General features: G+C 44.4%; 1 protein-coding gene across 1 annotated transcript; it reads right to left on the bottom strand.

The window, feature by feature from the left end:
* Positions 1-67: 67 nt before the first annotated feature.
* HPSE (heparanase) lies at positions 68-25,539 on the bottom strand. The gene is made up of 12 exons (XM_034772288.1): positions 25,344-25,539; positions 20,318-20,463; positions 18,131-18,256; positions 17,285-17,458; positions 14,844-15,015; positions 13,771-13,818; positions 9,662-9,755; positions 8,886-8,992; positions 7,546-7,660; positions 4,367-4,485; positions 3,233-3,379; positions 68-2,293 (listed from the first exon to the last, which is right to left on the bottom strand). The coding sequence occupies exons 1-12, from the start codon at positions 25,523-25,525 to the stop codon at positions 2,134-2,136; spliced, it is 1,590 nt and encodes a 529-aa protein (XP_034628179.1). The 5' UTR covers positions 25,526-25,539; the 3' UTR covers positions 68-2,133.
* Between the last annotated feature and the right edge of the window lie 1,816 nt (positions 25,540-27,355).

Raw genomic sequence — 27,355 nt, 5'->3', positions numbered from 1 at the left:
AAAAACAGTGAGAGCTGTGTTTCCAGTTTTTAAACTGATAGTCTGAAGAAAACCACAATTACCAAACTAATATAAATTTTATTAAAATATGCAAATATTAAAAAGTCACTACAAACAGGCTGTGTTGCTGGTTTTTAAGAACGGTTCTGTAAAGTATGTTGTCAGGCTAAAAAAACATTTTATTACTTGTTTTTCAAAACTTTAGACTGTTACAACTAAGAACTCTATAAACCTATTTTTTCCCCATAATTTATGCTGTCTGTTTACTTCTTCCATTTGAATTTGGAGAATGAAAAGAGACTTGTCGGTCTTGCGTTTGTTTATAGCCCATTTCACTTTTGGGCATGTATGTATTAGCACAATGGTGCACTTTTTGGGTTGCAAATACTGCAATGAAATATTTTAAGTTGAACACAAATTATCTGTTTTCATTGCAATTTTTAAACAAAATGTCATAACTATATTTCAGTGATTTGTATGTTTTTAAAATAGTTGGGTTTTTAAAAAACAATCTAAATTTGGTTCCTTATTTACCCAATTGTCTCTCTTAAATCCTGAATAGGAAAAATACAGTCATGTGAAACCTTTTCCTGATATATCTCAAAATAAGCATTCACAGTTTGCATTGTAGCAGGTTGTAGGTTTTAAGAAATTAGGTACAAACAAATATCAAAGGCAATAGCTGTGCTTTAAGTTATATTGCTATTTGGTGTTTTGAGATTTATTTAGGAGAGAATAAATAGTTCCTGAGTCAAAGTATAGGAAGAATGCAGTAAATTTAAGGGAGAAGGAAAATTGCCTTTGAAAGGTTGCCAAGAGAAGAAGGCTCCAGCTGACATTTACCCCTGCTGGCCTAAAGAAAAGATGGAAAGGGCTCACAGTTCTGACTGGGAGAAATTAGCTGTCTCCTACAGCCATGTTAGTTATTCTGAGCATGAGCTAAAGCCCAGTGAAGTTTTATCTCCGACTTCAATGGGCTTTAAGTCAGACCCTCTGTGCCTTCCTTACAGTTAGTGAAACTATCCAGCCTGATCAGAATTCAGGCCCTTGGTAGTGACACGAGGGGACTTCACTGAGCATATTCACAGTTCCTCATGGAGTTGTTTAAAGGTAACTTCTTCCCAAAACTGATAACATTTGTTAGCCAGGGAAGCAGGTTAAAAGGAGATCATAGTTATCCTGAAAAATCAGTAAAGCAGAGTGAAAAGCCACACCCCTGAGTGATGCAGTTATACTGACCTCACTCCCACTGGAGACAGCACTATGTCTACAGGCGTGCTTCTGGGGGAGGTGGAGTACCTACCTCAATGGGAGAAGCTCGCTTGTTGACATAGGTAGTGTCTTCACTAAGCACAACAGTGGCATAGCTGCACTTGTAAGTGTAGACAAGCCCTAAGTTTCGGCGTTTTTCCTCACTGTTTCCCTCCTTCCATTTAGATAATCCTTCCTTTATTCATCTTCCTTTCGCTTGTTTTCTCCATCCCTCGCCCCCAACATAACTAACAGTTAGAGTGCAGCTGGGCTTTGAACATCCCTTAATGCACACAAAAAAAAAAAATCAGAAACTCATTACCTACAGTAACTAGTGGTAGCTTTCCCATGATTGTCTTCTGCTCTCCCATATTGTGTGAGCATTACAGGAACAGTGCGAGTAAAAGCAGGGGGGGTGGGATATATATTTTTTTTAAAAAGCCCTCATGAACCTCATCTGCTCTCAGAAAAAAAAGGCTGCTATAACAATTGTGCTTAAATTTATAGAACCTAGACCATGAGGGAATATCCAAGTCTTTGGCTGGCAGATCTGCACACAGTGTAATCAGCTCCCGTGACAGGAGTGTGCGGAATAGAGAAGGACTTGCTGTTAAGTGGACCACTGGGGGCCCAAGAGAGGAAGGAAGCAACTCCCCAAAACCTGGGGAAAATGTTCTTGCAGGTTTACATCAATATGGTTCATGTACACAGTACACAATAGCATTTATGCCCTCTCCTCTCCCAGCTTTTGCTGCCACTCCAGCAGATTTGCAGCAAGTTTGCCAGAGTTAATGCTTATTGCAAAAACGTGACCCTCTAGTATCAAACTTGAGTTTTAGCTACAATGTGCCTGCAACCGTCCTGTGAGGATGTGTTCAATGTTTAAATGCAAGCAATAGCTTTTGCATTTTTTATTACATAAAATCCATATGAAAAAGCTGGAAGGCCAAGAGTACTCCCGGGAGAGAGGGGTTTCTTAGTAAGTGCTGGCAGTGTTTTGTTATCCACCATCCTTAAGACATGACCATTCAACTGAACAGACCTGCATGGAGAGAGGTTGTTGGGTTAGGTGGTGCACACAACACATAACTAACACAAAGCTCACTTGGTGTGACTGGAAGAAAGAAGGAAAGCACTGACATTAAGGCAGATTTATGTTGCTTTAAGGTAGCTAAACCACTTTCCAGCCCCATCCTTACAGACTTACAAGTGTACAGGATACTGGCAGCATGTCTACTAGATCTGTGAAGCTGCCTGCAAGCTCCATGTATTTATGTACATGATAGATACACATTTATGTGGGGTAACTTTAAGGAAAACTGAAAAGTAGAAGTTTTTGTTGTTGTTAAACTGTTCACAATCACAAGTTGGGTGGAGAATGTACTCTGAAAAACACAGATAAGCTTCTGTTTCTCTTGAAACTGTTAATACACCACTGACACCCAAAGAGGTGCACTCAGACCAGATGATCACAGTGGTCCTTTCTGACCTTAGAATCGAAGGATGCAGATCCTTACCATTTTATGTGTTAGCGATATTAATAGTAGGTGTTAAACACAGAGGGCCTGATTCTAATCTTAATAAAACCAGCGTAAATTAAGAGTAACTCCATTGAAATCACTGCAGTTACACCTGTGTTCAAAACCTGTCGATTAGAATCAAGCCCAAAATACTGAACCTGGATACAGGCAGCCTTTTGATCAATACGTTTTTGTGATGTTCCATCACTCCCATGTTCCATATTAGATGCAGAAACAGAACATCAATAATAGTCATTACATGTCTGCAGAGCTACCATATCAATAACATTTATAAACAGTGCCTGGTTTTAGGAGACCAAATGTTATAAACAAGCACTTATAAAAACTAATTACTTTGATTTAGTTTTTGTCCTAAAAAATTGAAAAAAGAGACCTGTTTTTATAGCTCATCTACATGATAGTGAGGGTACAATTTACAATAAAAGAAAATGGATTCTCACCTGGAAAGTATGTGCTGTTCCCCATGAGGTAATAAAAGGTATTCATCTATATGCTTATTATATAAGTTATGGGGCAACTGCACATGTTTGGTAACATTATAGAGGTTTAAAAGAAACAGAGTAACATCCCCTTCTTTGTACATTGGGCTGAAAGGGAAGAGAGAGGCACATTAACAATCACATATTAAAAATAAATTATAGTATTTGAAAGGAGCTGTATCCACAATTGGGCAGATCACGTTCCCTCTTCACCAGAAGAACTGTGGTTCCTCTGCCCCGGGAGAGGGTGAATGGCAAAACTCCATTTGTGTCTGTGCCCCCAGCGCACCAAGAGCGATGAACAACATCCCAGAATACAGGGAGACACGGGATGGGCTGCTGGATCTGCAGCTATGTCTACACCACCAGCCTCAGTGCCTTAGCCACTAAGGGAGCAACATGGATGGCAAGGAGATGAGGTAAAAGATTGCACCTGCAAGTACACGGTTCTCATTTCCTTAGAATTAGTTCTATGGAGGGTAAGAAGACTCCTTCCAGATCCCCTCACAAGAGGCAGGATATTGGACTAGATGGACCCAATGGTGGTGGTATTTTTTATAGTACAGTAGCACCCAAAAGTACCAGCTGAGATAAGGGCCCCATTGTGCTAGGCACTTACACACACACAGGGAGAAGCAGTCCCCGCCCCAGAGAGTTAGACCAAAGGGGTAGTGGGGAGAAAAAAGAAATATCCCTATTTTACAGATGGGGAACTGAGGCACAGTGAAATTTGGTGACTTCCCAAAGTCACTCAGGATGTCTGAAGCAGAGCAAAGAATAAAACTCAGATTTCCTGAGTCCCAGCCCAGGACTTTAACCACAATACCATCTATACCTTCTCACATAATTCACTATAGCAATAACTATGGACCTAGTTGTTGAAAGTTTCATAAGAGACCCCTGAATGTTTTTCTAGAACTCCCCTCCCCATTGAACATGTTACACTGTGGAATTGCAGATCAATTGCGGGGCCTGATCCAAAGCCCCGTTTAGCCTGTCAGAATGTTTCCATTGGTTACAAGGGGCTCACTGTGCATTAAGGCCTCTGTTTTCACTGTATTCAGTTGTTCCTGGATATTGTGTTTAAATGCTTACTTGTGGTTATTCATGCAATGAAGGTACACTCGAAGCTTCTTCGGATCTGCTCCCTTCAGGCCAACTTTCAGTACCTTGGTGCCGACCAGTTTTTTGTACAGCAGAGAAAGCCAATAGTCCTGTGTTGCATATAAAAACAAAACATTTTTCCATATGGCAAACAAGGTATTTTACGTAAAAGGGAACACTCAGACACTAGACTACAATATCACCATGCTCTGTGTCAGGGGTGTCCAAAATGTTACCCTAACAAGGTCCCAATGATAACTAGCCAGGAGCTTGAGGACTACATTCAATATACATGTACCAGGGCAGGCTGCAGCCTCTCATTTTTAATACCTAAGTGCAGACTCCTGAAACCACTAGATCCACCATCCAGTGATGGATATTGAGCCACGCTGGGCTCACAGTCTCCGGTGGCTGCACCTCCCACCCTCCATTAAATTGCAGAACTTGGCAAGTCACATACACGGTATGTTCGGATTGTACATTCGCTCTGCTGCCACCATCAAGTTGTTGGGAGCGTGAATACTCTCAAATGCAGATATATAATGACTAAAAACCCGATAACTGCATCTGCTAGTGCAGCTTAGAGCTAACGCAGTATATGGCGAGGCACTTTTTTGTTGAATTAAGAGAGTCCCTTTTCTGCTATCTTGGTGCTTTTCCTTTTAGTTTCTCTTTTGCAATGTCCTTCATATCAAATTTGTTCAAATTCACAACAAATAATGTGACAAAGAAAAATCCTGTTATCGATTTGCTGCGTGTAGAAGGTACAGTTAGAGCTATTTTGCTCTCCTCTCTTCATCGGTGGATATAGGAGTCCTTCAAGTGGGAGATGCAGGTCTTGATCCTGCACAATGGTAAGTACCTTCTGCAGAGTGCTGAGCGGCCTAACCTTCAACTGAAATCAACAGGAGTTGAGCTACCCTCAGTACTTCCCGGGGATGGACCCTCAATTAGCGCTAACCGTGCCTGCTTTGAACAGCTCACTCTTTTCCAGTAAAGCGGTTTTATAAATATCAGGAGATCGATTCCAAACTCGTACAACTGAGAGAGTCAGGAGTAATGCCACTGAAGTCACTAATTATCCTAATGCAAAAATGCTGTGAGATCAGGATCAGGGCCCCATGTCTTTATATTGCTGCCCTGTTCCTTTGTCTAACTTGGTTTGGTTTTTTTAAGAGGAGACAGCATACACCGCAACTCGCTTTCTGCTAGATTAGCTCTATAGTTCTAACGCCAGGGAAAACACAGACTTTAGATAAGCTTGGTAGATATGGCTTGGAAAACACATGGGGAAAAGACAAGTTCCATTTTAGCAGATTTGTTTCTTTCCCCATAACCATATGTATGAGGACCATGTGAAGGCTGACTGGTTCCAAAATAAGCCTGTTATTTATAAATTTCCTCTGGATCATGAAAGATATTTGCCCTGTAGAACGAAGGCTGTTGTATAGAAAAAGATCTAAATTTTCAGATGAGTGATTCATCAGCAAACCCAGAAAACTGGCTTTATTTATAGTCATATACATTTCCCACTATCTACTCTAGATTAAGGAAAACAAGAAAGAACAAATACTAACTCTTAAATCCCCCCCACAGCCCTGCCCCCGGGGGACATCTTACAATGAGTAGGATACATAAAACAGCATCATAGTTACATACACCAGTTTCTATTATGAGCCCTCTTTTCACAAATTTGTAGCAGCCACAACTTGGAAGCAGATCAAGTGTGGGGAAGGTAGGAAAGAAGGGTGGGAACGGTTACTCCTCCCCATATCCATTTATAATTGCCATTAGCACTAATGAGAGCTCTACACTCACAGAAAGAGGAGAACCTTTAGAGTTAATCCAAATAAATCTGGCTCCCTATGTTATAAAGAAATGAAAAAGTGTATTGGTTTCTGTTGCTTTTTTGACTAACAGCTTTGTTCTTAAAAATAACATTCTTATGCTATTAGCTCATAACATAAATAACTAAGTTGAAACATCTCAAATCATTAACATTTGAAAATCATTTACTACTCAGAGAAACCCCCAAATCAAAGCATGGACTCCTCAGAAGACTTGGGAAAGTTTGTATCTAGATCAGAACATTGTGGCTCAGGTCCGTCTCTGCTGCTCAAGCACAGCTTGGCAAACAGGTCTGTCCTAAACAAAGGAATGTACGCTCTGCTTAATTTGCATTTAAATAGTAAACAGAGTCATCAGGCAGGAAGGGAAACAAAGGAAGCTCAAACAGGTGAGAAAAAGCCAGCAGAGAACACCCTTCCACATTGACATTTCGTCTCCCATGCTCAGCTGGAAATGTTTTTCAAGAGAGGGACTGAAGCTATAAAAAGGAGGGACAAACACCCCAAGGTACCCCTCTCTCTTTCCCTGCTTATCACATTCACTGTACCTGAATGGACAAAGGAAGTAATCGTTGATCTCTGGGGGAGGGTTCCCGTCCCACAGTTTGGTCAGTCAGACTGCAGTAAGCATGTGGTGAGAAACATTGCTTGAATCTGATATAGTTTGTTAAATTAGGTGTTCGTCTTATCTTTATTTTTCTTGTAACCATTTCTGACTTTTATGCCTTATTACTTGTATTCACTTAAAATTTCTCTTTGTAGTTAATAAACTTGTTTTATTGGTTTATCTAATCCAGTATGTTTAAATTGAAGTGGCTGAGTAACTCCATTTGGGGTGACAAGTTGTGTGCATATTATTCTCTTAAAGGAACAACCAACTTAATATAATTTGTTCTGTCGAGGAGGGGGCTGGGCAGTGCAGAACTTACATTTCTGGGGGGAAATCTGAGGCTGGGGATGTGTTGGGGTCACCCTACAGTATAACCAAGGCTAGTGAGAGCCAGAGTGTAACCCAAATGTGGCTGGCAGGCTGCAGTTACATATGGACACTCAGGGTGTGGCTTGCATGCTGGAAGGCTGATTGTGAGCGGCCCAGGTGAGAGCTACTTCAGCAAGGCATCGTAAGGCACCCAAGGCTGCAGGGCAGGGGTGACACACCTGCTCATTAGTCTAGATTGTACCCTGGTATGTCACAGGCACGTATATGTGAGTCTCTTTAGGGAGGTAAAAATAGCTCGCATCTCTCTCCACATCAGCTTTAACAAGAATACAAATCGATACAATATGTATGATATTATTAAGGCAATGCTACTGTATACGCACAGGCAAAGGTTCAAAATTTGCATCCACCAGGTGATAGGTTCCTGCTCCATAGAACACTTGTCGCATCACCACATCAATACCCATTCTGGCTGACAGTCCTAATTTGTCCAACCACCTGCCAGAGAACAGGAGACAAAAAAAGAATAAAAAATGCTAATGCAAATGTCGCCAAAATAAACAGGGAAAAAACTGCTCATCTAAACTATGTTACATGCCATCTCAGCTGCCTTGTACACAAAACAAGAATTAAAATCAAATGATAATCCTAAGCACAAACAACCCCTGAAACTAAATCAAAATACAGAAATGGCAGGAGCATCTCTGAAAATCCATTTCACATTCCATCTGACTAGCTGTCTGAGTCTACTGTGCTGTTTCCTTAAACTCGCTTGTCACCATCTTCGTCTTGAGTAAAGAGAGGCAACCTATGGAGATGAAAAGGCTCAGCATGTGATTTTGTCCTGAACAGAAGCAATAAGGTTCAGATGGAGCCTCACACGAAGAGGTCATTTTGTGCTCTAGCTTTTTGACTTTCATTTGTAAAAATAATTCTCTAGATTTTTTGGTTGCTAAAACATGAACCAGACGTGAACCAATGCAGTTATGTCTGCCTGAATCTGCAGACTGACTGAAATTAACTTCTGAGAAAAGTGTAAACACTGTCCTTTCATTTCAGTGAAGCGTTAACGTTGAAATCCAGTGGCAACAATTTAAACATCCGTTTGGTGAGTTACTTCACTGTCAGCCAAAAGAAAGAAATACAGACAAACATATGGTGAAGATCTGCTCAGTCAGTTGCATCTTATTTTGGCATCACAAGTGGAGGGTGCGCCAGCTATGGATGAAGCTAGGGACAGTACCAGAACTTTTTTCCCCCAGTATGATTGCTGTTAGCATGCTAAGACCTGTAGTTTCACTGGGCCACACTTCCAAACTTACACACGAAGCAGTGACCCTATAGAATGCTACAATGGTTGCACTGCGGTCTATAGGCGACACTTATTTTGGCCACCCTTTCTATACAGTGTTAAAGTCAAGCAAACATTTTCCCGGCCAGCACTTTACATAAAATACCATGTCTTTGGCTAGATCCCTCACACAGGGAATGTTTTGGGATCAATGTTCTCTGTTCCTGGGGACTAACTGGCATGCGAGTGACCACCTCAGGTCTGCATGCAGAAGTGTTATGGGGCTGCAAAGAAAGCCAGTCCTACTCAGACAGGGGAATGTTGCTGACATGCTGGGCATTTAATGGTGGTTGTTTAACTGGAGGAGTTCCTGAAAAACCCAGAGCCCTACAGAAAAAAAGAGTAACTTTAAAGTCATGCTGTTCTACTTACATAAAACCGGCAACATATGTATTAGACAGTCTGGGAGCTCCACCTCCATAGGCTGAACTTGTTTCTCCTAGCCACACCTTTTTACCAGGTACAGTTCCATCAACAATCTAGAGAATGTTGTGTCATTAGGATAAAGAGAGGAAAGTAAGTACATATATAGATCTGCCTAAATAGTCACAAATGATGCGCTTTAGAACAGATCTCTAGAGAGATCATACGACTTTCAGGGCCTTCTAATATGACCATATTTAATGAGGCAAGGCTCCATAAGAGTTCTGATGAATAGGAGTAGGGGAAAGAAAAAAAAATTTTTTTTAAACTCACATATATTAAATAATTGATTCCCAAATCTAAATTAATCAGGACCAGACTCTGCAACCCTTACTCACACACAGTATCTTACTATGTAGGTAGTCCTGTTGAAATCAGCAGGAGTACTCTGGGAATAAGGTACTACTTAGTGTGAGTAAAGGAGCAGAATCTGGCCATAAATTTAATCTCTGGGGCTATGATGGCATGAACAAATAACTATAAATTCATTTTCATGGTTTATAATATGTTAAACCTTATGCTTAGTAGATACCAAGGCCTCATATTGAAATAACTTGAGATCAAATGTTGTTAGCATTGATATTTGTTATATTATTTACAATGAGGACGGCATCTAAATATTGAGATTCTTTAGACGTATTGCTAGCCAACAATTTCTATTCTGGTTCTTATACACCCAGCATCATGGTAGCTGAGTGCACAGACAATTTAACATAACATTGTACCTGAAGAACATCTTTTACTGCTGTAATAAAGGTTTCCAGCACTTCAGGGCTCAAGAAATCCTCTCTGGTAGCGTGTCGTCCATTTACGTAGTAACTGAAAAGTTAAGAGACATCCCAACCAAGCAAAAATAAATGACAGAGCCAAGGTTACAAAACATGATTTAAAGAACTTTGTTTCCTGATATAATTATTCATCTCACTGCTGTCTGTTCTTACAGCTTTAACATCAATATTTTGCTCCTGCTATTCTTACATATGATTTCAAGCAGGGATAAGCTCAGCCAGTAAAAAACCGCTTTGCCTACTCTTGCCTGGGCACATATGCGAGTTGCTGGCCACCATCGACAATCAGTATAAATCATAAAATTGTGAACAGCCCAACTTTTTCAAATCAAGATTAAATGTTTACTGATAAATAGACATGTATGGGACCTTTATTGCTCCTTTACTGTGTATAACAGTGGTTTTCAACCTTTTTTCATTTGCAGACCCCTAAACATTTTTGAATGGAGCTGTGGACCCCTTTGGAAATCTTTGACAGTCTGTAGACCCCCAGGGATCCACGGGCCACAGGTTGAAAACCACTGATGTACAAAGATAAACAGAAAAAATACTGAGGTTGTTATTTACATTAGGTCTGTCATGTTCCAACTTCCTGCTTTTAGCTAGAGGACTTTGGTGGTAACATCCCCAAAGGCTACTGCTTTCCCTGTCATCAGCTGAAGGGGGCGAGGGATGTTAAGTCAGACTTGTCTTATAGGTTGGGAAAATCAACATCTCAGGTTTCAACCTGTTATGGCGTTACCATTTCAGTCCTCCCCAAAATTGCTACGGCCATCCACCCACAAACGATAGTCAAAGCCCAATTGTAATGGAGAATCGGAAAAGAAAGTATATCTGTGTGCAAGTGGAGGGAGTGGAATAGAAAGAACTTTGAGATCTTCTTTATACATTTATATGGACATGCTTTTCTTCTTGCTTTGTGGTTCACCTTTGGAAGTATATGTAAAAAAATGCATAAATCTGTCCCCTACTTCACTTAGCTGCCAATCCTGAATTCAGCATAACTGTGTTTGATCTAAAAAAGCTGACATCAGAACCAGCTGGAAGCGTGCAGAGTGCTACAAGTGTTTTGAGGACATCACTGCTACAGGAAAACAGAAACTCAAACTCAAGATTTGGAAGTAAAGAAATTGATGGCATCTCTTACAAATGGCATCTTCCCATTCACACAGAACCTGAATGTCCTAAAATATTCCAGCAACACTCCCAACTGTAGATGAGTTCTGTATCTAATTCACTTTTCTACATTAGTTGCTGGCTCTATTATTAAGGTAGACTTGCTGCATATAGTGAAATATTATTTGTCTAATTAACTTAGTGGGTTCATTTATGTAGAGTTGTATTAATTAGTTTCTTTATTTTACAAACCTTTAATCAAAAAGTGTATTTTTAAAATTACATTACAGCTGTATAATATTATGTGATAATGACCTGGGATCTTGAACAATATAAATTCAAAGTCAGGAAAGCACCTCTATTCAGGAAAACACTTAAGCATGTATTTACGTCCCATTGGTGACAAGGAGACCTAAGAACATGCTTAAAGTTATACATGTTCTTAAGTGCTTTCCTAAATTAGGATCCTATTTTATAAAGCTTTGCCCATATATCAACACTTAAAGACAACATCACTAAAACTGGCAATTCAGATAATATTTCTTTGATTTACACACTGGATTGGGTCCCAAGGAGAGTTAAGACTATCATTGTCAAACATGAATGGGAATTTCAGCGTGCAGCTGAAGCTGTGTTACTGATAATTGCATGGGTAATTCTCAGAGTGGAAAAAGTGAGTCTTTAACCTGAAGGGGTTTTGTTTACACTAAACTTGAACAGGCACAAGGAACGAAGAAAAATGCAGAATGTAAAGCACCAACCCATGTTGCCTAAGGCTCCTGTTACCAATAGTTTGTGCTCTTGGTGATGGTTTCTGGAATTTTCTCTAGACTAGTTTCTCTGAGTGGGCTGAATTCTCAGTCGCACTCACACAGCACCACCGACTTCAATGAGGCAAACTGGTGCAACAGAGAATATGGCTCAGTTCCAGCACAGATCTCCTACCTACTGGGATGTGTAAAATGGCTGATGACCATGAGGACAGTGAAGCGATAAGCTAATATGTGCTCCTTTTGTGGCAAGGGAGGGCAGGCCAATTTGACTTGGTCACTAGGTCTCACTGTCTCTAATGACAGACCTCCCAGCTATTGTGTGTGATAGTCTCTGAGAGACCTCAACCCCCAAGTCTCTCCAGAGCCTCAGCAACAGCTGAACAGGAGCATCCTTCAGCCCCCCAGGGGACTCCAACTCATAGGCCACAACAGTATTGACATGGGTCTTATCCTCAGGGATATGGCTCTCCCCCTTCCTCTCTTTCAGACTTATTGTCTCTACTAGCCAAAGCCTGTGTGGCAGCCAAGGGGCAGCTGAATCATGCTTCCACTTGGGCAACAGATAACCTTCCTTGAATTGCAAATGGTGTTTTTGCAAGGAACAGTATCCATCTCTAACGCTCCTCTCTCAATTGTTAAGTGATTTGCATAATTAGTTACCCTGTAGCATTACTCTCATTTCTGACATGGCTGTTTCATCTGGGACAGTTCCTTGTGCTGTTTAGAGTGAACTATTAGCTAGAAAGTGCAAATTACTAATCAAGAGTAAGACTCTCTCCTTCTCCTTTATGCCAACCAAGCCCCGCTCACCTCCCAGTAGGAAAGTCTATTCGGTTACAAGTTCTGTAGCATTTGTGGAGCTTTGAGATAACCTGGGCTGCTGCTCAGTCTGCATATGTCAGCGGCTGTGCCTGTCCAAATGCTACATATGTAAAAGCCCACCAGACCTTGTCTGTTGGAACAACACCCTTTCCTGGTCAGAAAAACTGCTTAACTCCCTGCATTGCCTTGAAAAATGTACCTGCTAGGACTTCTTTGCTCCATCTTAACACGATGGAAGTATCTCTTTTGTGATCATTGCTCACATAGGCTTAGTAATCACACGGAGCCCTGTACACAGCCACAGGAAAGAGACTTTTGGCTATCCTTACATTATAAAATGCTCAGGAATGCCACTACATCTTTCCACCTTTATTGGAGCTGCATAGCCACTGATCGTCAGTGATATGGGGACCTGGAAAGGATGGTAAAACTGGTGCGCTAAGAGGCCTGTTAGATAATCCTAACATTTTAAAAATCTCTTTTCTTCATGTATACTGTTTATTCAGAACAGGGAAAGGAGAGGTAAAATCATGGGGGAAACTCCATGCATGGCATTGGAGGAGTCCTGGGATACATCAGCATGGTGGGAAGGAGAAGAAATAGACTGTGGAAAGAGACACAAAACTTCCATGCAGGAATTGTCAAAAGTCTAGTACCATACAGAATCCTCTTACAAACAAACCTAATAAAAAATAAGAAAAAAAGTCACAATCTGTGTTTACAAATGCTGCCAATTAAATCCTTCACTGATATTTTAGCACTAATAATTCACCTCCAACTACGTGCCACCCTCCCTTTTCACATGCAAAGCCAAGAGACTTGCAGATTAACATTGTTGCAATAAGCTGTATTGCTGAATCATTTTGAAATATGAGAACCTTTAGATTAGTCAGTCTTTAAGGTCTGATCCTGAAAAACCTGCTTACTACCATGATAACCCCCCACGTTCGGTTGGGTTGCAAGGTAGGGCCCTACAGGATTTCTTTTGTTGTTCTTTTTATTAAAAGTAGGGTATTGTTAACTCAGGATTGGTGTAACATCATGCTGCCAGGAAGTCACTGGGAGTGGGGACTGAACCTGGGTCTTTTGTTTCTAGGAGCTTGTAGCTCTACTGCATGAGGTAAGACCCCACTTTGTATGCAAATTCATCCACCTCTCTCTGTGGCCTACCCACCACTCTAAGGGGACAGAGTTCCACAATGAGTGGTTGTGTGTGTGAACAGCTGTTTCAACTGATGTTTTTCTACTTTCGCCATCACGCTATTTAAAATCAATGTTTCACAAAAATCTGTATCTATTAATACTATAGCAATTAAATAGATACTTAATACTTACTGATGCCAGGTAACAGAATCAATTACTTTCCCTCCTGATTTCAGGAAGCTGTCAACAAACAAAAAGAACTCCATTATTTTGTGAGGCTATGAGCACAAAACTAATCCTGCCTCTGAGAATGACTAGCTGAGTGATCTTGAGCAAGTCACTCAACCTTTCTGAGCCTCAGTTTACCTCATCTATAAAATGGATTTAGTAGCATTTACCTACACCAGTGGACTGTTGAGGGTTATTTAATGTTTGTGCAGTACTTTGAGATTCTCACATGCAAGACACTAGTTAAGACTTTTATTTAAACAAGATTTAGCGACTACAGCAGAAGTGGATTTGGGGCTTTTTGACTGGTATCAGACAGATGTATAAAAACCTAAAGCACAAGCTTTCCATTATATCAAATGCTGCAATCTCACTGATGCGTCATGCGTTTTAGACACCCTAACCTACATTTAAAAAATATTCATAATACCCTGCCCTACCTTCCTCCTTCCCTTGAGTTTGTTTCTAAAATTTGTTGTATGTATTATACTCAATTTATGCCACTTATTTCTGGTAATATTTTACAGTACATTAGATGTACTGAAAAATATTTTGCAAAAATAATGAATAATAAAGCGGTAAGAGACTGACACACCATTTGTTATTAAATCATTGCTGAAAGGTGGGGACTCACTTTTCTGGTGCTGACTGAAAAGTGTGTGGATTAGTGAGTTTCTGTCACCCTTAAGGGCCAGAGCTTCTGCTATAAATCAGAGTAGCTCCGTTTACATTAGTAGAACTGAACCAAATTTACACCAGCTGGGATTCAGCCCTTACTCGCTGGCAATGCAGTTATGATTTTAATCAGACTCCGACAGGCAGACAGTTGTTGGCTCTAGTTTTCCATAAAACTAAAACAGAATTAGTTCTCAATCAAATCTAATGTTTCAGTATCCTAACACCTTAGGCATGTTCCAACTATGGAATCATCAGACCCCTTAAATTCTCAATCCTCTCTCCCATACACATCTGCATTCTACGCTCAGCGTACTGCCTTCTCTTATCAAGCCTGTAATGGCAGGTTTCTGCTTGGTTACCTCTTCAACAACTTCTGAGTGTTTTTCCGTGGTTGACCAACATCAGGCCCATAAAGTTTTGAATTCTTGAAACTGCTGTAGTTTCTCAGAAGGTGATACAGATGAATAAAGTCTTGCCCAAGTTGGGAACCATCAATATAGATGCCAGATTTCTTCCTGAAACTGTTTGGCTCTGAAAGAAACAAACGTATACACACAGACTGTTCCTCAGTAATGTTCCAGAACAAACATATGACTCATTCAAAATATGCACAGCAGTAATAACCAACCAACTTACAGAAAGTTAACTACACAGTTGGGCAGTAAATAAGCTATGAAATAAGAGACGGGAGAGACTATTACATCTACGGGAGGGCGTGGCTTCCCAGGAAAGGATTGTTCCATATAGTATGTTTTCCAGACCTCTATCCAAATTAGTTTGAATAAGTAATGATGATGATATTCTGCATCTCTGTAGCACCTTTCATCTGAGGATGCCAAAGCACTTTACAAACAGTGAATTGATTTAAAACAATTCAAGCAGTAGGTCTTCCACTGCTTCTCTTAGTCATGATTAAGATCTCACCCTTTCCCCCATAAACCACGCCCTCATTTGGATTTTTATCAAACAGAGACGTTCCTGAAAATTTTTCATTGTAGAAATTAATGGCCATTGCCATGTGGTAGTAAATATTTCCAGTCTTACCTTGCTCTCTCCCATTTCCTGGCCTGCTACGCCTCTCTTCTCAGCCTCAGAGACCCTCCCCACAACTTCTGTTATTAGAGACTTCTTTTGCTGTGTATCGCTACTTGTCTCCCTCTTGTCACCTGAATCCAGAGTCTCTTCTCCTTTCCTTCCTAGTATAGCCTACTGCTAGTCAACCCATTCCCAAACCTGGTATACAAATGCTTTTTCTCTCTACTGCATTACCAGAAATCCCCTCCCACTTAGCCAGTGCCCCCTGGTCACTGTCACTGACATCCTGCTTTTCCTGACCCCAGCACTGCTCCCTGTAATTTGCTTTCTCCCACTGTGGCTCCCTAATGGATTGCACTTATTGATGTTCAGGATAAGAACATAAGAGCTGCTATCCCGGGTCAGACCAATGGTCTATCCCGTCTCCAACAATGGCCAGTACCATTATGGACCTATATGGCTCCAACTGCCACAAAGTGTTACCTGGATATCCCAAAATTGTTCCACAACTAGAGATGGGATGAATCACAATCTGACAACTATTAACAGTCCAGCTTTATGGATCAGTTCAGAAAACAGCGTGAGATGCAGGCACAAAAATCTGCCATTGTTTGACAGGGTTTCTGCAGCCAAGAGTTTTCTGCAGTTTTGCAGCAGTGGAATGTACAAAATACTGTGGCCCCTTTTCGATCCAAGCAGCTACTCAAGGTTCAGGGTCCTGGGGATGTTCTAGTTGTGAGCAGAAATTGGTGAGTGGGGTATTTTCTTTGATGCAATCTTGTTTGTTTACAAGGAACATACAAAGTCCGAATGCAGGAGGAACCAAGAACAAAAGGAGCAGTGTCTTCACTTACAGCCCCAGGCCTCTTTACCCAACAGACTCAAAAACCTTCTCTCTAGCTTTCGCTAGGGTCACACTGTGCTCACCGGCTACAGCTTGGTTTTCTTGCTTTTTGCCTCTGCCTCCCTCTCTGTTCTGTCCTCAGTTTCTGTGAATTCCCCCTTCCCTCAAACACACACCCCTACCCAAAAGCACTCGGGTCTGGTCTACACTACAGAGTTAGGTCGACATAAGATGTCTTGGGTCGACCTAACTATGGAAGCGTCTACACTTAAAATTTTGCTCCTGCCGCCGTAACTGCCCTGCTACGCCAACTTCACTCTACCTCCAAGAGCAACATACAGTCAATGTCAATGTAGTTAGGTCGACACAGTGTCAGTGTAGGCACTGTAAAAAGCAACAGAGGGTCCTGTGGCACCTTTAAGACTAACAGAAGTATTGGGAGCATAAGCTTTCGTGGGTAAGAACCTCACTTCTTCAGATGCAAGTCTGAGTGTAGACACTGCATTGCTTATGTCGACTGTTACTGGCTTTCAGGAGTCATTGCACAGTGCCCCACACTGACAGTACAATCGATACAAGTGCTCCTGGTGAGGACATGCACTTCTGACACAAAGAGCAAAGCTCAGACACGCACAAGCAATGTAATTACCGCAGTGGCTGTCTGCCAATGTAAGCTAGGTTGACTTAATTTTGTAATGTAGACATGGCCTCAGTCCAAACTCTCAGGCAGGTTCACAACCTCTGTGTCTCAGGTGAAGGGGGCTTCTGATTAACTCTTCCTTGTGTTAAATGCCGGGTGAGCTCACATCCAATCTCAGAGATTTGTGATCGATGTAGTCACCAGTACCTCTCAGCAGAACAATATCTACTGTGACTACCCTAACACTAACACACACACCACCTCTCACACTCTGCACTTACCGTTCCCAAGTTCCCAAGACATGTTGTAATGTTGGGAAGCACAATAATCCAAGAGCAACTGAGCATTTGAACTATCCCACTGCAAGCCACGTTTTCGAAGTAAGGCATTAAGGCCAAAGATTAGATCCAGCTTTGAACACTTTGCAAAGCTATACAGAATGTCCACTGTACTTTCTGTAAGAAGAAAGAAGGGGGGGAAATGAATTATTTTCTTCAAAGTTCTGAAGTGCCAATTGACTTAGAACAAATATACAGACTACTCATTGTGATGATTTGTTTTATTAGTGCTGAAGATGTATGTAGCATATACAGCCCCACTGATTTTACATTCTCAAGGCCTTATCCTGTAAGATTCTGAGCATCCTCTCAACTCCCATTGCAACTGACAAAATATTAAATCAGAAAACAGACACTAGTGGCAACATTTTCAGTCACACCTCAGTGTGAAACTTTCAAATTTGTTGTAGCCACGTTGGGCCCTGGATACTAGAGAGACAAGGTGGGTGAGGTAATACCTTTTATTGGACCACCCTCTGTTGGTGAAAGAGAGAAACTTTCAAGCTTACATAGAGCTCCAGACCTGAAGGAGAGCTCAGTGTGGCTCGAAAGCTTGTCTCTCTCACCGACAGAAGTTGGTCCAATAAAAAAATATTACCTCACCCACCTTGTCTATTTAAACTGTCAAAGGCATTTAGGAGCCCAATGGTCAAAGTCTCTTTTGAAAATGGGACTTATGTGCTTTTGAAAATTTCGCCCTAGAACTCAAATAGGTTTGCAACCTCCCAGTTGCAAGTCACAGCACAAGAGTGACCTTCTAATTAACAGGTATTGTCACAAACATCTTACTTGTAATGGTGGTGTTTTTGTATTTTTTCCAGTATTGTTCCTTAAGGAGTATATTCTCCTGGATGGGCCACTGAGATAGCAGTAGCTCCTCCACAGCAGTAGGAATAGATCTTACTCCACAAATACCTGTAGGCCAAAAAAACCCACAACATGTCATAATAATAAACTTTTCATAGTATTATGCTTAGGTTACAATAAATGGAGGATTGTATTCCACATAAAGAAACAGTTACGATTGTACAGAGCTGCTCATCCATGCATTTCTGTAGGCTGAATCCTCCTGCTGAGTTCAATACATTAAACGTTAGAAAGGAGAATGATTGGGTTGATATTTCCACCTTCTAAAATCAAATACAGCCAGGTGTCTTTTCAACATCTAAAAATATTTAGCATTTACAGTGACGGCACTCACCGTGTTTCTACTGGTTTTAAGATTTTTGTCAGTTCTAACGAAAGTATTCCCATTACAGGAATGCACTTAAATATGTGCAAAGCACATCTTTTCTTTAAAACATTTAGAGTGGGGACCGACTGACTGTGTTGTAATATGGTGAGATTGGATTATGGGTGGCTATAATTTGGTACATTGTTTGGTTATTACTGGAGGCAGTGCTGAGTTATCATGCTAATGTATTTAAATCTTGTATGCAAAGCAACTAGACAGACAATGTACCATTTGAGTAAAGAACCACAGTGCAGGAAGATGGCAAGGTCAGCAGCTCTCATTGTACAAAACAGGAAAAACCCATTTCCTGGTTGATGCAGTGAGAACTGCTGATCTCATTACAAGAGTGGTGAGAAAAAGATCTTGGCAGAAGTTCTGGAAATGTTAAGTTTGTTCTTCAGGCAATATTTAAAAAAAAAAAAAATGACTGAACCCATAAACCACACACCAACACTGTCGGACAGTAAACCGAGGAGGATGTACGTTCATAAGCACTGCAAGAGAGCAGGACAAAGTACAGGAAATATTTCAATTTACCACCACCCACTAGTACCACTGGACAGATTGCTTTGTCAAGGCTTTTCATCAGTGAACCCAACTTTAGAAGGGTATAAATTCTCAGTGAAATTCATCAGATGCTAAAACTTGGCATACGCAAGCCATCTGTCTAGAAGCAAAGTGTGGGATTTTTTTAAAAAAACCTATCCACGCTATTTAAATATAAGGGTGGGATTTTCTAGAGCATTCAATGTTGTCCTTACTCTGCTCCCCTTAAAGTTAGTGGGAGTAAACCATGGAACATATAGTGAGTCACTGCCCCCTGAGATCCTTCTCCAGAGGGACAGCCTTGGTTCATTCCACGTCACTGGAAGCTGACAGAGTGGATGACAAACCTGGACACTGATCTTTAAAGTTGCTTTTCAAGTTGCCCTAAGAAAGAAGAAAACCATTGTCTTCAATGAGAGTGGAAATAAGCCAAAACTGAGTGCTTTTGCAAATCCCCTGCAAGGGGGTAAAGCAGAATAATCTCCTGCCTTCCACCTAATTATTTTTGTCAGTTAATGCTTTATTTTAGGATGTAGCTGCAATTTCCCAGCTCCTATTGGTGAAAGCAGAGGCTAGGAACGCTGTTCTGATGACAGCATATGGAACAGCAACCCAGTAGAAAGGTAGATTTCCCAATTGTTAGGTGGGGATTCTGCCTGTAAAGTGACCGGTTTTCCACCCTGCATCTCAATTGTCATCATTTGTTTTTTGTACTCTGGTACCAGTCAGAATGCGCTAGGCTCTGATCACACAAACAGGCCCTGCCACAGCTCATAATGTAAAGAAACACAAAGAGCCAGCTGATGGGGAAAGGGAGATCGGCAGACTGTGAAGTACTGGGGCAGTGGTAAGAGAAGAGACAGAGCAGAATGGAAGGGTTAGGATGGAAGATGCTTCTAAAGACCCATGCAGAGAAGAATCCTCCAAACAGCCCTGGGCCACTAAGTTGGAGGTTTCACTTAGTGGTACCTCTAGGGCAGGCTCCACGCACCTGTGCTTTCCTCTCCCAGCAGCTAGGAGCTAGTCCTGCAGGACATGGGACATGCCTGTCAACCTCAGGCGAGTCTACTGACATGTAAGCATGGACTAGAATGCTTTGCCCTGTATTTACTGTATCTGCAGCATGCTTTAAAGCACATTTTAATTAACTTAAATCAAAGACATGTTCATGGTTAACATGTTGCCATCTGTTTTACCTTGATTCACCTGTGATTCCCAAAAGTCTCTGTCTTCTAAAGTTGAATCCTTCTCTGGACTGAAGATCAGGAAATCAGTTCTGGTGCCACCAAATCTCAAGAAGCCTGGAGACAAAGCTCTTGCTAAAGTGCGCAGTTTGGGAGAGCTGGGGAAGAGAATATTGAGAAATGGAACAAACATCTTCATCACAGTCAAGCTGACCATAATTAGTTGCAGAGATGGGTCTGATCATAAACATTCAAATCCAGATGCAAATTTTGCAGAATGTGGCCTCAGAGGGTGTGGAGATTGCAGGAATTCCCCCCTCCCTTTCCTCTCTTTATACCTCCCCTTAACCATGTCACTCTTTGCCTCCTATTACACCCAGGGGCTGAGTGTGTTACCTCCAGCACTCCCAGATCCATACTTCAATCCCCTGCATCATATAGCAGGGCTGTCACTAGCTCATAGGATTGGCAGATTTCTGACTCAGTTATCAATGATTTTGTAGGTCAGGCAGCTGCTCTCCAGGGAAAGTCCTCACTTCTGATGAAAATGGTCAATGATACGACTGGGAGTATCCTTTGCAAATGAAGGGTTTTTTTATGTTTGGTTGTGGTTTTCCCCACCTTCCCTCTCCAAAAATTCCAACCACTGGAAGTGATGATAGAACTTTAATGTCATGTTTGAATGCTGGGGGGATAGATGTACCCATATTTAATTTGTTCTGCCCCTGCTTCTCTCTTTCTGAAATGAGGAAACATTGTAACCAGCAGTTTGGAGTACACCAGGGCCTTACCTACATAAGAAAGTTGCACTGGTTTAACTTAAAATTGGTTTTAAATTTTGATTCCTAATTGACCTAAGCAACACTGAATCCAGTCACTCTTAAACCAAAAACAGAGTCCACATAGGGGCTAGCATCAATTTAACTTAACAGATTAAAAAACCTATTTAAATTAAACTGGTCTACACACAGAGATTGCGCAAGTTCTCAGCTGGAGTAATGTGCGGGGAACATGCTCCGTGAGCCCAGCCACTGCAAAGGAAGAGACAAGACTGCCCCTTTTCAGTCTGACCTTGCGGCAGAGACAACAAAGTTGTACTTCACCGATGTTATCTCTGTTATGGAACAACTGTGCAGGAGATTATCAGCCACCAATTACTTCCTCTTTGTGGCAGAGCCTGAATCATGAACTCTGATTAGACGTTTTTCATTCCACTTTCACTTTGCTATTGAATGTCAGAGAGGTTAGAAGTGCATTAGGCAGGTTGAAGATACCTTCCCTTCCCTTCCCCCCCTCACCCACTTGCTGCTGGGTGCATTGTCAGTAGAAATAGGGTGACTGGAGCAAGTGGCTCCAGGCCAGGGGTGGGCAAACTATGGATCCGCAGGCCGGATCTGACCCGCCAGCCATTTTAAGCCAGCCCTCGAGCTCCCACTGGGGAGCAGGGTCTGGGGCCACTCCATGCAGCTCCCAGAAGCAGTGGCATGGTCCCCACTCCGGCTTCTATGTGTAGGGCAGCAGCAGAGCCGGCTCCAGGGTTTTGGCTGCCCCAAGCAGCCAAACAAAACAAAACAAAAAGCCGTGATCACGATCTGCGGCGGCAATTCGGTGGGGGGTCCTTCGCTCCGAGCAGGAGTGAGGGACTGTCCGCCGAATTGCCGCCGAACAGCTGGACGTGCCGCCCCTCTTGTAAGTGGCCGCCCCAAGCACCTGCTTGGTAAGCTGGTGCCTGGAGCCGGCCCTGGCAACAGGGCCATCCTTACCCATATGCAAACTATGCAGCTGTGTAGGGCACCAGGAAATTTGGGGCACCAAATTGCCCTAAATTTCCTGGTGCCCTATGCAGATGCCTGCTGCTCCAGCCGCCAGCCCAGTCCCCTGGCCAGCTGAGCCAGCCAGGAAAGCTGCCCCCGCTCCCGCCCACTCCACCTCTTCCCCATAGCCCCCGCCCCTGCTCCACCCCACCTCTTCCCCAAGGCCCCGCCCCTGCTCCCCCCCCCCCCCCTCCACCCCTGCTCTGCCCCAGCCCCACCCCCACTCCACCCCTTCCCCTGAGCTACGTCCCGGGGGACTGCAGCAGGGGTTGGGCACACCCTGCAATCACCGGACAGCGGGAGGTGGAGCGACCTGGCCCCAGCCCGCTCCACCAGCTCCTAGCCACGCCACCGTTGAGTGCTGGGGGCGGTTCCCCCCGGCCCCCCAAGGCTGGGAGCCAGGGAAGCAGAGCAGAGTGGGCTGGGTCTGGGTCACTCCACTTCCCGCCGCCTGGTGAATGCGGGGTCGGGCCCACCCTGCAATCACCGGGCAGCAGGAAGTGGAGCAACCTGGCCCCAACCCACTCCGCTTCGCCGGCTCGTGCTGGGGGGCAGTTTCCCCACTGCCCCCCAAGCCTGCTTCTGCCCCCCACAGACCTTGGGTGCAGGCCCCCCCGAAGGTCTGGTGACGCCACCACCCCATGGAGGCCTGGGGTCAGCCTCCTCCCCCACGGGGGGCTGCATAGGACACCACAATGTCTAGGGACAGCCCTTATGGGCAGCCAGGGGTCTCCGCTCTGCACTCTACTCCCACAGCTCCCATTGGCTGGAAACTGCAGCCAATGGGAGCTGCAGGGGCGGTGCCTGCAGACGGGGCAGCGCACAGAGCTGCCTGGCCACGGCTCCATGTAGGAGCTGGAGTGGGGACATGCCGCTGCTTCTGGGAGCTGCTTGACTTAAGTTCCGCCCGGAGCCTGCACCCCTGAGCCTCCCCCGTGCCCCAACCCCCTGCCCCAGCCCTGCTCCTGCTCACCAAACCCCTTGATCCCAACCCAGAGCACCCTCCGGCACCCCAAGCCCCTCAGCCCCACCCCAGAGCCCACACCCTGAGCTGGAGTCTGCACCCCTTCCCACACCCCAATTCCCTGTCCCAGCCCTAATCCCCCTCCCACCTTCCAAACCCCTCAGTCCTAGCCCAGAGCACCCTCCTACGCCCAAACTCCTCATCTCCAGCCCCACCCCAGAGCTCTCACCCGCTCCTGCACCCCAACCCCAATTTCATGAGCGTTCATGGCCTGCCATACAATTTCCATACCCAGATGTGGCCCTCGGGCCAAAAAGTTTGCCCATCCCTGCTCCAGGGTCTTATTCCCAGAGCTCAGGCAGTGGAAGAGAAGGGCAGATTTTCTTTGCAGCTAGCTAGAAGGAAGACTCCCACATGATGGGAGACCATCTCCCATAGCCAAGCAACAGGAGGGATCCCCAAAAATGGGAAGGCCCAGGCTGAGAGAGAAGAAAGTGTTTAACAAGTCAAACATTAACACATTAATCCTCAACACCCCTGTGAGATGAAGGTAAAAGTGAGACCTGGCAAATGAAAATGCAAATGAAAAAAGATAAGAAAAAGAAAGATGAGTGAGGCAGGGTGAGGGGAGAAAAAGGGAAACACAGGAATGGGGACTAAGAGTTAGGGGATGTAGAGAACAGAAGTGAGACAAGCAGGATGAAAGCAGCTGCAGGAAAGAGGAAGCCAAAAGATGAGGAAAGAGATAAAAGGGATAGAAAGCAGGTGGTAAAAAAGAAAAGATTTGTGGACACAGGAGAAGTCGGGGGCGGGCAGGAGAGACATGGAGAATCAAAACAGAAAGGAAACAGGAGAGAGGAAAAACTCTGGTGAAGATTAAACATGGGTTGGTTTATTCGCTGTATTTCCTTAAGAAGGGCTGCGTGGCTGAGGGAGGACTGCATTTTCCAGCAGGTGCAGATTCAGCCTCGAGCAATGACAGAACCTCCTCCACTTGAAGCAAAAGACATAAGTGGGAGGAGAGTCCAAAGCTGCACCAGGATTGGGAGATCAGCTCACTTCGTGACCCTGCTCAGTGGAGGAGCTAGAAGGCTGTGAGTTCAGGATACCCTCGATCATTGGAAGACTCTGCTTCCTGTGTTGTGGTGTTTGGCCCCCATCTGACCCTTGGTAGCTCCTCTCCTGGGATTACACCTGTGCGCCTGTCAGTGCACCTCAGCCCTACCTTTTTCTCTGCTGAGTTCTCATGCTCTCTTTAGTTCAGTTTTAAAAAATCCTGTGGATTTTGTGCTGATGAAAGCTATTGCAGTTACAGCCCTGCAGAACAAAGCACCTTGTTTATCCTCAAAACAAGTACAGCGTAGGCAGCTGTCCTGTGAACTCCCTCCACCCTGTGTTCCTGCCAATGGGTATGTCTACACTGCAACAACACACCCATGACTGGCCCGTGTCAGCTGACTGGGGCTCATGGGGCTCAGGCTGGGAGGCTATAAAATTGCAGGATAGATGTCCTGGCCCAGAAGACCCCATACGGGTCTTGGTATAAAGAGCTTAGTATAAAGAGCGGCGCCTGAACTGACGTAGGGCCTTGTCCTTTTTCATTCAGCAAATGGAGAGGATTTCCTGTCCCAGGGTACCCCAAGCCTTGTGGAAGGGTTGGAAAGACTTTAGGCTAGTAGGGGCCCCCAGGTGACCTCTGCTAAGCTTTTAGCAGGTAGGTAGGAACCTCTGTTTTTTTTTTTACATGTTTCCTCTGAAATGTTATTACATGAGGAATAAAGGCGCTTGCTTAGAGGGAGGTGGGTGGTAGCTGGGGACTGCTGACACCCCACTGTTCCTAGCCCTGGGAGAGAAAGCAAAGCACAGGCACTGGCCATTGGGCAGAATGGGGCTACCACAGGGGAAGGCAGGGAGCTGGCTGGGCAGCCTGTAAGTCTCTGGCGGCAGAGAGCAGGGCAGGGTCCCCTGGACACCTGGCTGGGACTCCTGGAGTGTGTGTGTGTGGGGCGGGGGAGATACGGGACTGGCAGGACTTGGGAGGCTGTTTGGCCCCGGGGTCGGGGGGACGGGGACGACTCTAGCTACCCTCTGACTGCGCCGGGCTGGCGGCTGCAGAACTTAAGGGGAGGGTCACACACACACACCCAGCTGGCCCCGTCTTTTAACGGAGGAGGAGGAGGAAATCGCTGCTCCTCTCTGGGAGGCAGCCGCGGGGTGACCCGGGGATGGGGGGGGGGCGCAGGGCGGGCCGGTCACTTACCCCAGGATGGGGATGAACCTGGGGTCCGCGGCCAGGTTGGCATCGATGGTGAGGGAGAGGAAAGCCGGGCTTACCTCCCGCGCCGGCTGGCCGCGCAGCTCCGCGCTCAGCACCGCCACCGCCGAGCCCGCCGCCGCCGCCCCGGCCAGCAGCACCCCCCAGAGCAGCAACCGCCGCAGCATCCTCGCCCCGCCGGCTCCTCCAGCCACTGCCTCCGCCGCCCGGCGCAGCGCCCAGCGCCCAGCTCCCCGCCCACGGCCCTCCCACTGCCGGCCGGGCGGAGCCGAGCCCTGCCCCTGCCCGGAGAAGGCTGGGCTGGGCTGGGCAGGTAGCCCCCACGTGGCGCTCTCTGGCCGCGCTGGGCCCCGTCCCCTCGGCAGCCGCGCGCTTGTGCATTGCAAAGGGGACTGATCCGGGCTCCTGTTTCTCCACAGCTGTTCGGAACCTGCCCGCCCGGCACCATTGTGCGTAGCCCACCTGCCCCTCGCCGGCTCCTAAGATGCGCTGCCCTGGGGAAGCCAGGCCGCTTCCCGTTTTCCATCTCCAAAGGAAGTGCTTGGGCCAGAGACCTTTTGAAATAAGCCGCAGTTCGCACCTGCTCCTGGCCTGCAGGCATTCAACACGTCTTGGAGCAAAGGCAGGAAATCTGCAGACCTCCGGCTGGCACAAGCCTTCACCTGTTCCTAGTCAGCCACCTCCCCGCTGCAGTTCAGCAAGAGAGCAAGACCCTGCAGAGCAAACTAACCCACGTGTTGGGACAGCCTGTGTCAAACCCATTACTCTCCCAGCACAAGATGATCCTTAATGGCTCTCCTGTCTTCCCTGGTAGTTAAGTTAATACCATGGCTTCAACTTCAGGGAGCCCATTAATTTTGTATGGACGCCCCGTGCTGAATATCTGCCAGCGTAATTCACATTCTAGTCAGTTGATTGGAATGTGGTAAGCCTCACCTAACCTTATAAATGAATCAACTGCTTAAGGATTCAGTGGAGTCCATGACAATTATTACATCAAACACAAAATTAAAGTCATTAGTACAGGTACAGAAGAGGCTACTATTTGAGTTTAGTTATGGCTTGTCAGTGTTTGTTTCCAGGTCTACCCTTTGTGTTGCTGTGGAAGTGCTCACAAAACTCTTAGATTCTTTGTACTCTTGCCAGCATGGTTCTCTATATTTCCCTACCTCATCCAGTCACACTATTTACCTTCCAGCTGAGCTGAGCGATTGTCAGATTGCACATTGAATCCAAATGTGGACTTTGGCTATGCAAGTCCGATGCTCCATTGTACCTTTAGTAGCCCACAAAATCTTAATGCTGAAGATAAGTGAAAAGGCTGCCCGACTCCAGTGATAGGGCTCATTATAACAATTTACTGTACTTGTCATTTTCAACTCGCTTTGCAAACTTCTTAATGTTCAAAACTGGGAGACAGGTCTGGTGGCACTAGCCCCTTTTTCTAGATGAAAAAAAGGAATGCAGAGAATATGTGTTTTGCCCAAGGTTACAGGCATCACTGTCAACCAGGATTAGACCTCCGGCGTGCCTTCAGCCCAGTCCCATTCTCAGTTCTCTTCTCATTTCCCCAGAGGAACCCATGACTGTATGAGAGGTATTTAATTTCTTGGAGGGGTACTCATGGTATTGCATAGTCTAAGCATTTCACGCTATTGGTCATGTGGCCGTTACAATCAACTCTATTTCTTAAAACTAGTGTGAGGTAAAGATAAAACATTCTAGGAAATTAAATAGCGCCAAGAGAAAGTGCAGACTTATCCAGGGAAACAAGGTAGACCATTCTGACCACAGCTAGTTCTGTTTCTTGTAAATTGAAAAATTATAATGCAAAGCCAGAAAAACGCCTGTTTATTAAGGAACTTAAACAAGTAAAGATTTTCAACCCATGAAAGTCAGGAAATTCCAGCGACATTTCCCACACAGTATTAACTGAGTCATACTGAACTGTATTACAACATACTGCCCTATTTGACAGTTTAGTGGCTGACCATGTA

Source organism: Trachemys scripta, chromosome 5 (assembly GCF_013100865.1).
Source record: "Trachemys scripta elegans isolate TJP31775 chromosome 5, CAS_Tse_1.0, whole genome shotgun sequence".
Classification (NCBI taxonomy): domain Eukaryota; kingdom Metazoa; phylum Chordata; order Testudines; family Emydidae; genus Trachemys; species Trachemys scripta.
This window is presented reverse-complemented; position numbering and strand designations above follow the sequence as displayed.

Bases quoted from the DNA above. Each gene is read 5' to 3' on its own strand.
- HPSE (XM_034772288.1), bottom strand. From the start codon at position 25,525: ATGCTGCGGCGGTTGCTGCTCTGGGGGGTGCTGCTGGCCGGGGCGGCG. The intron at 15,016-17,284 runs GTAAGTGCAGAG...TGTTTCTTTCAG, and splicing joins GTCTTGGGAACTTGGGAACG to AGCCAAACAGTTTCAGGAAG. The intron at 13,819-14,843 runs GTAACCAAGCAG...GTTTGTTGACAG, and splicing joins ACTCAGAAGTTGTTGAAGAG to CTTCCTGAAATCAGGAGGGA.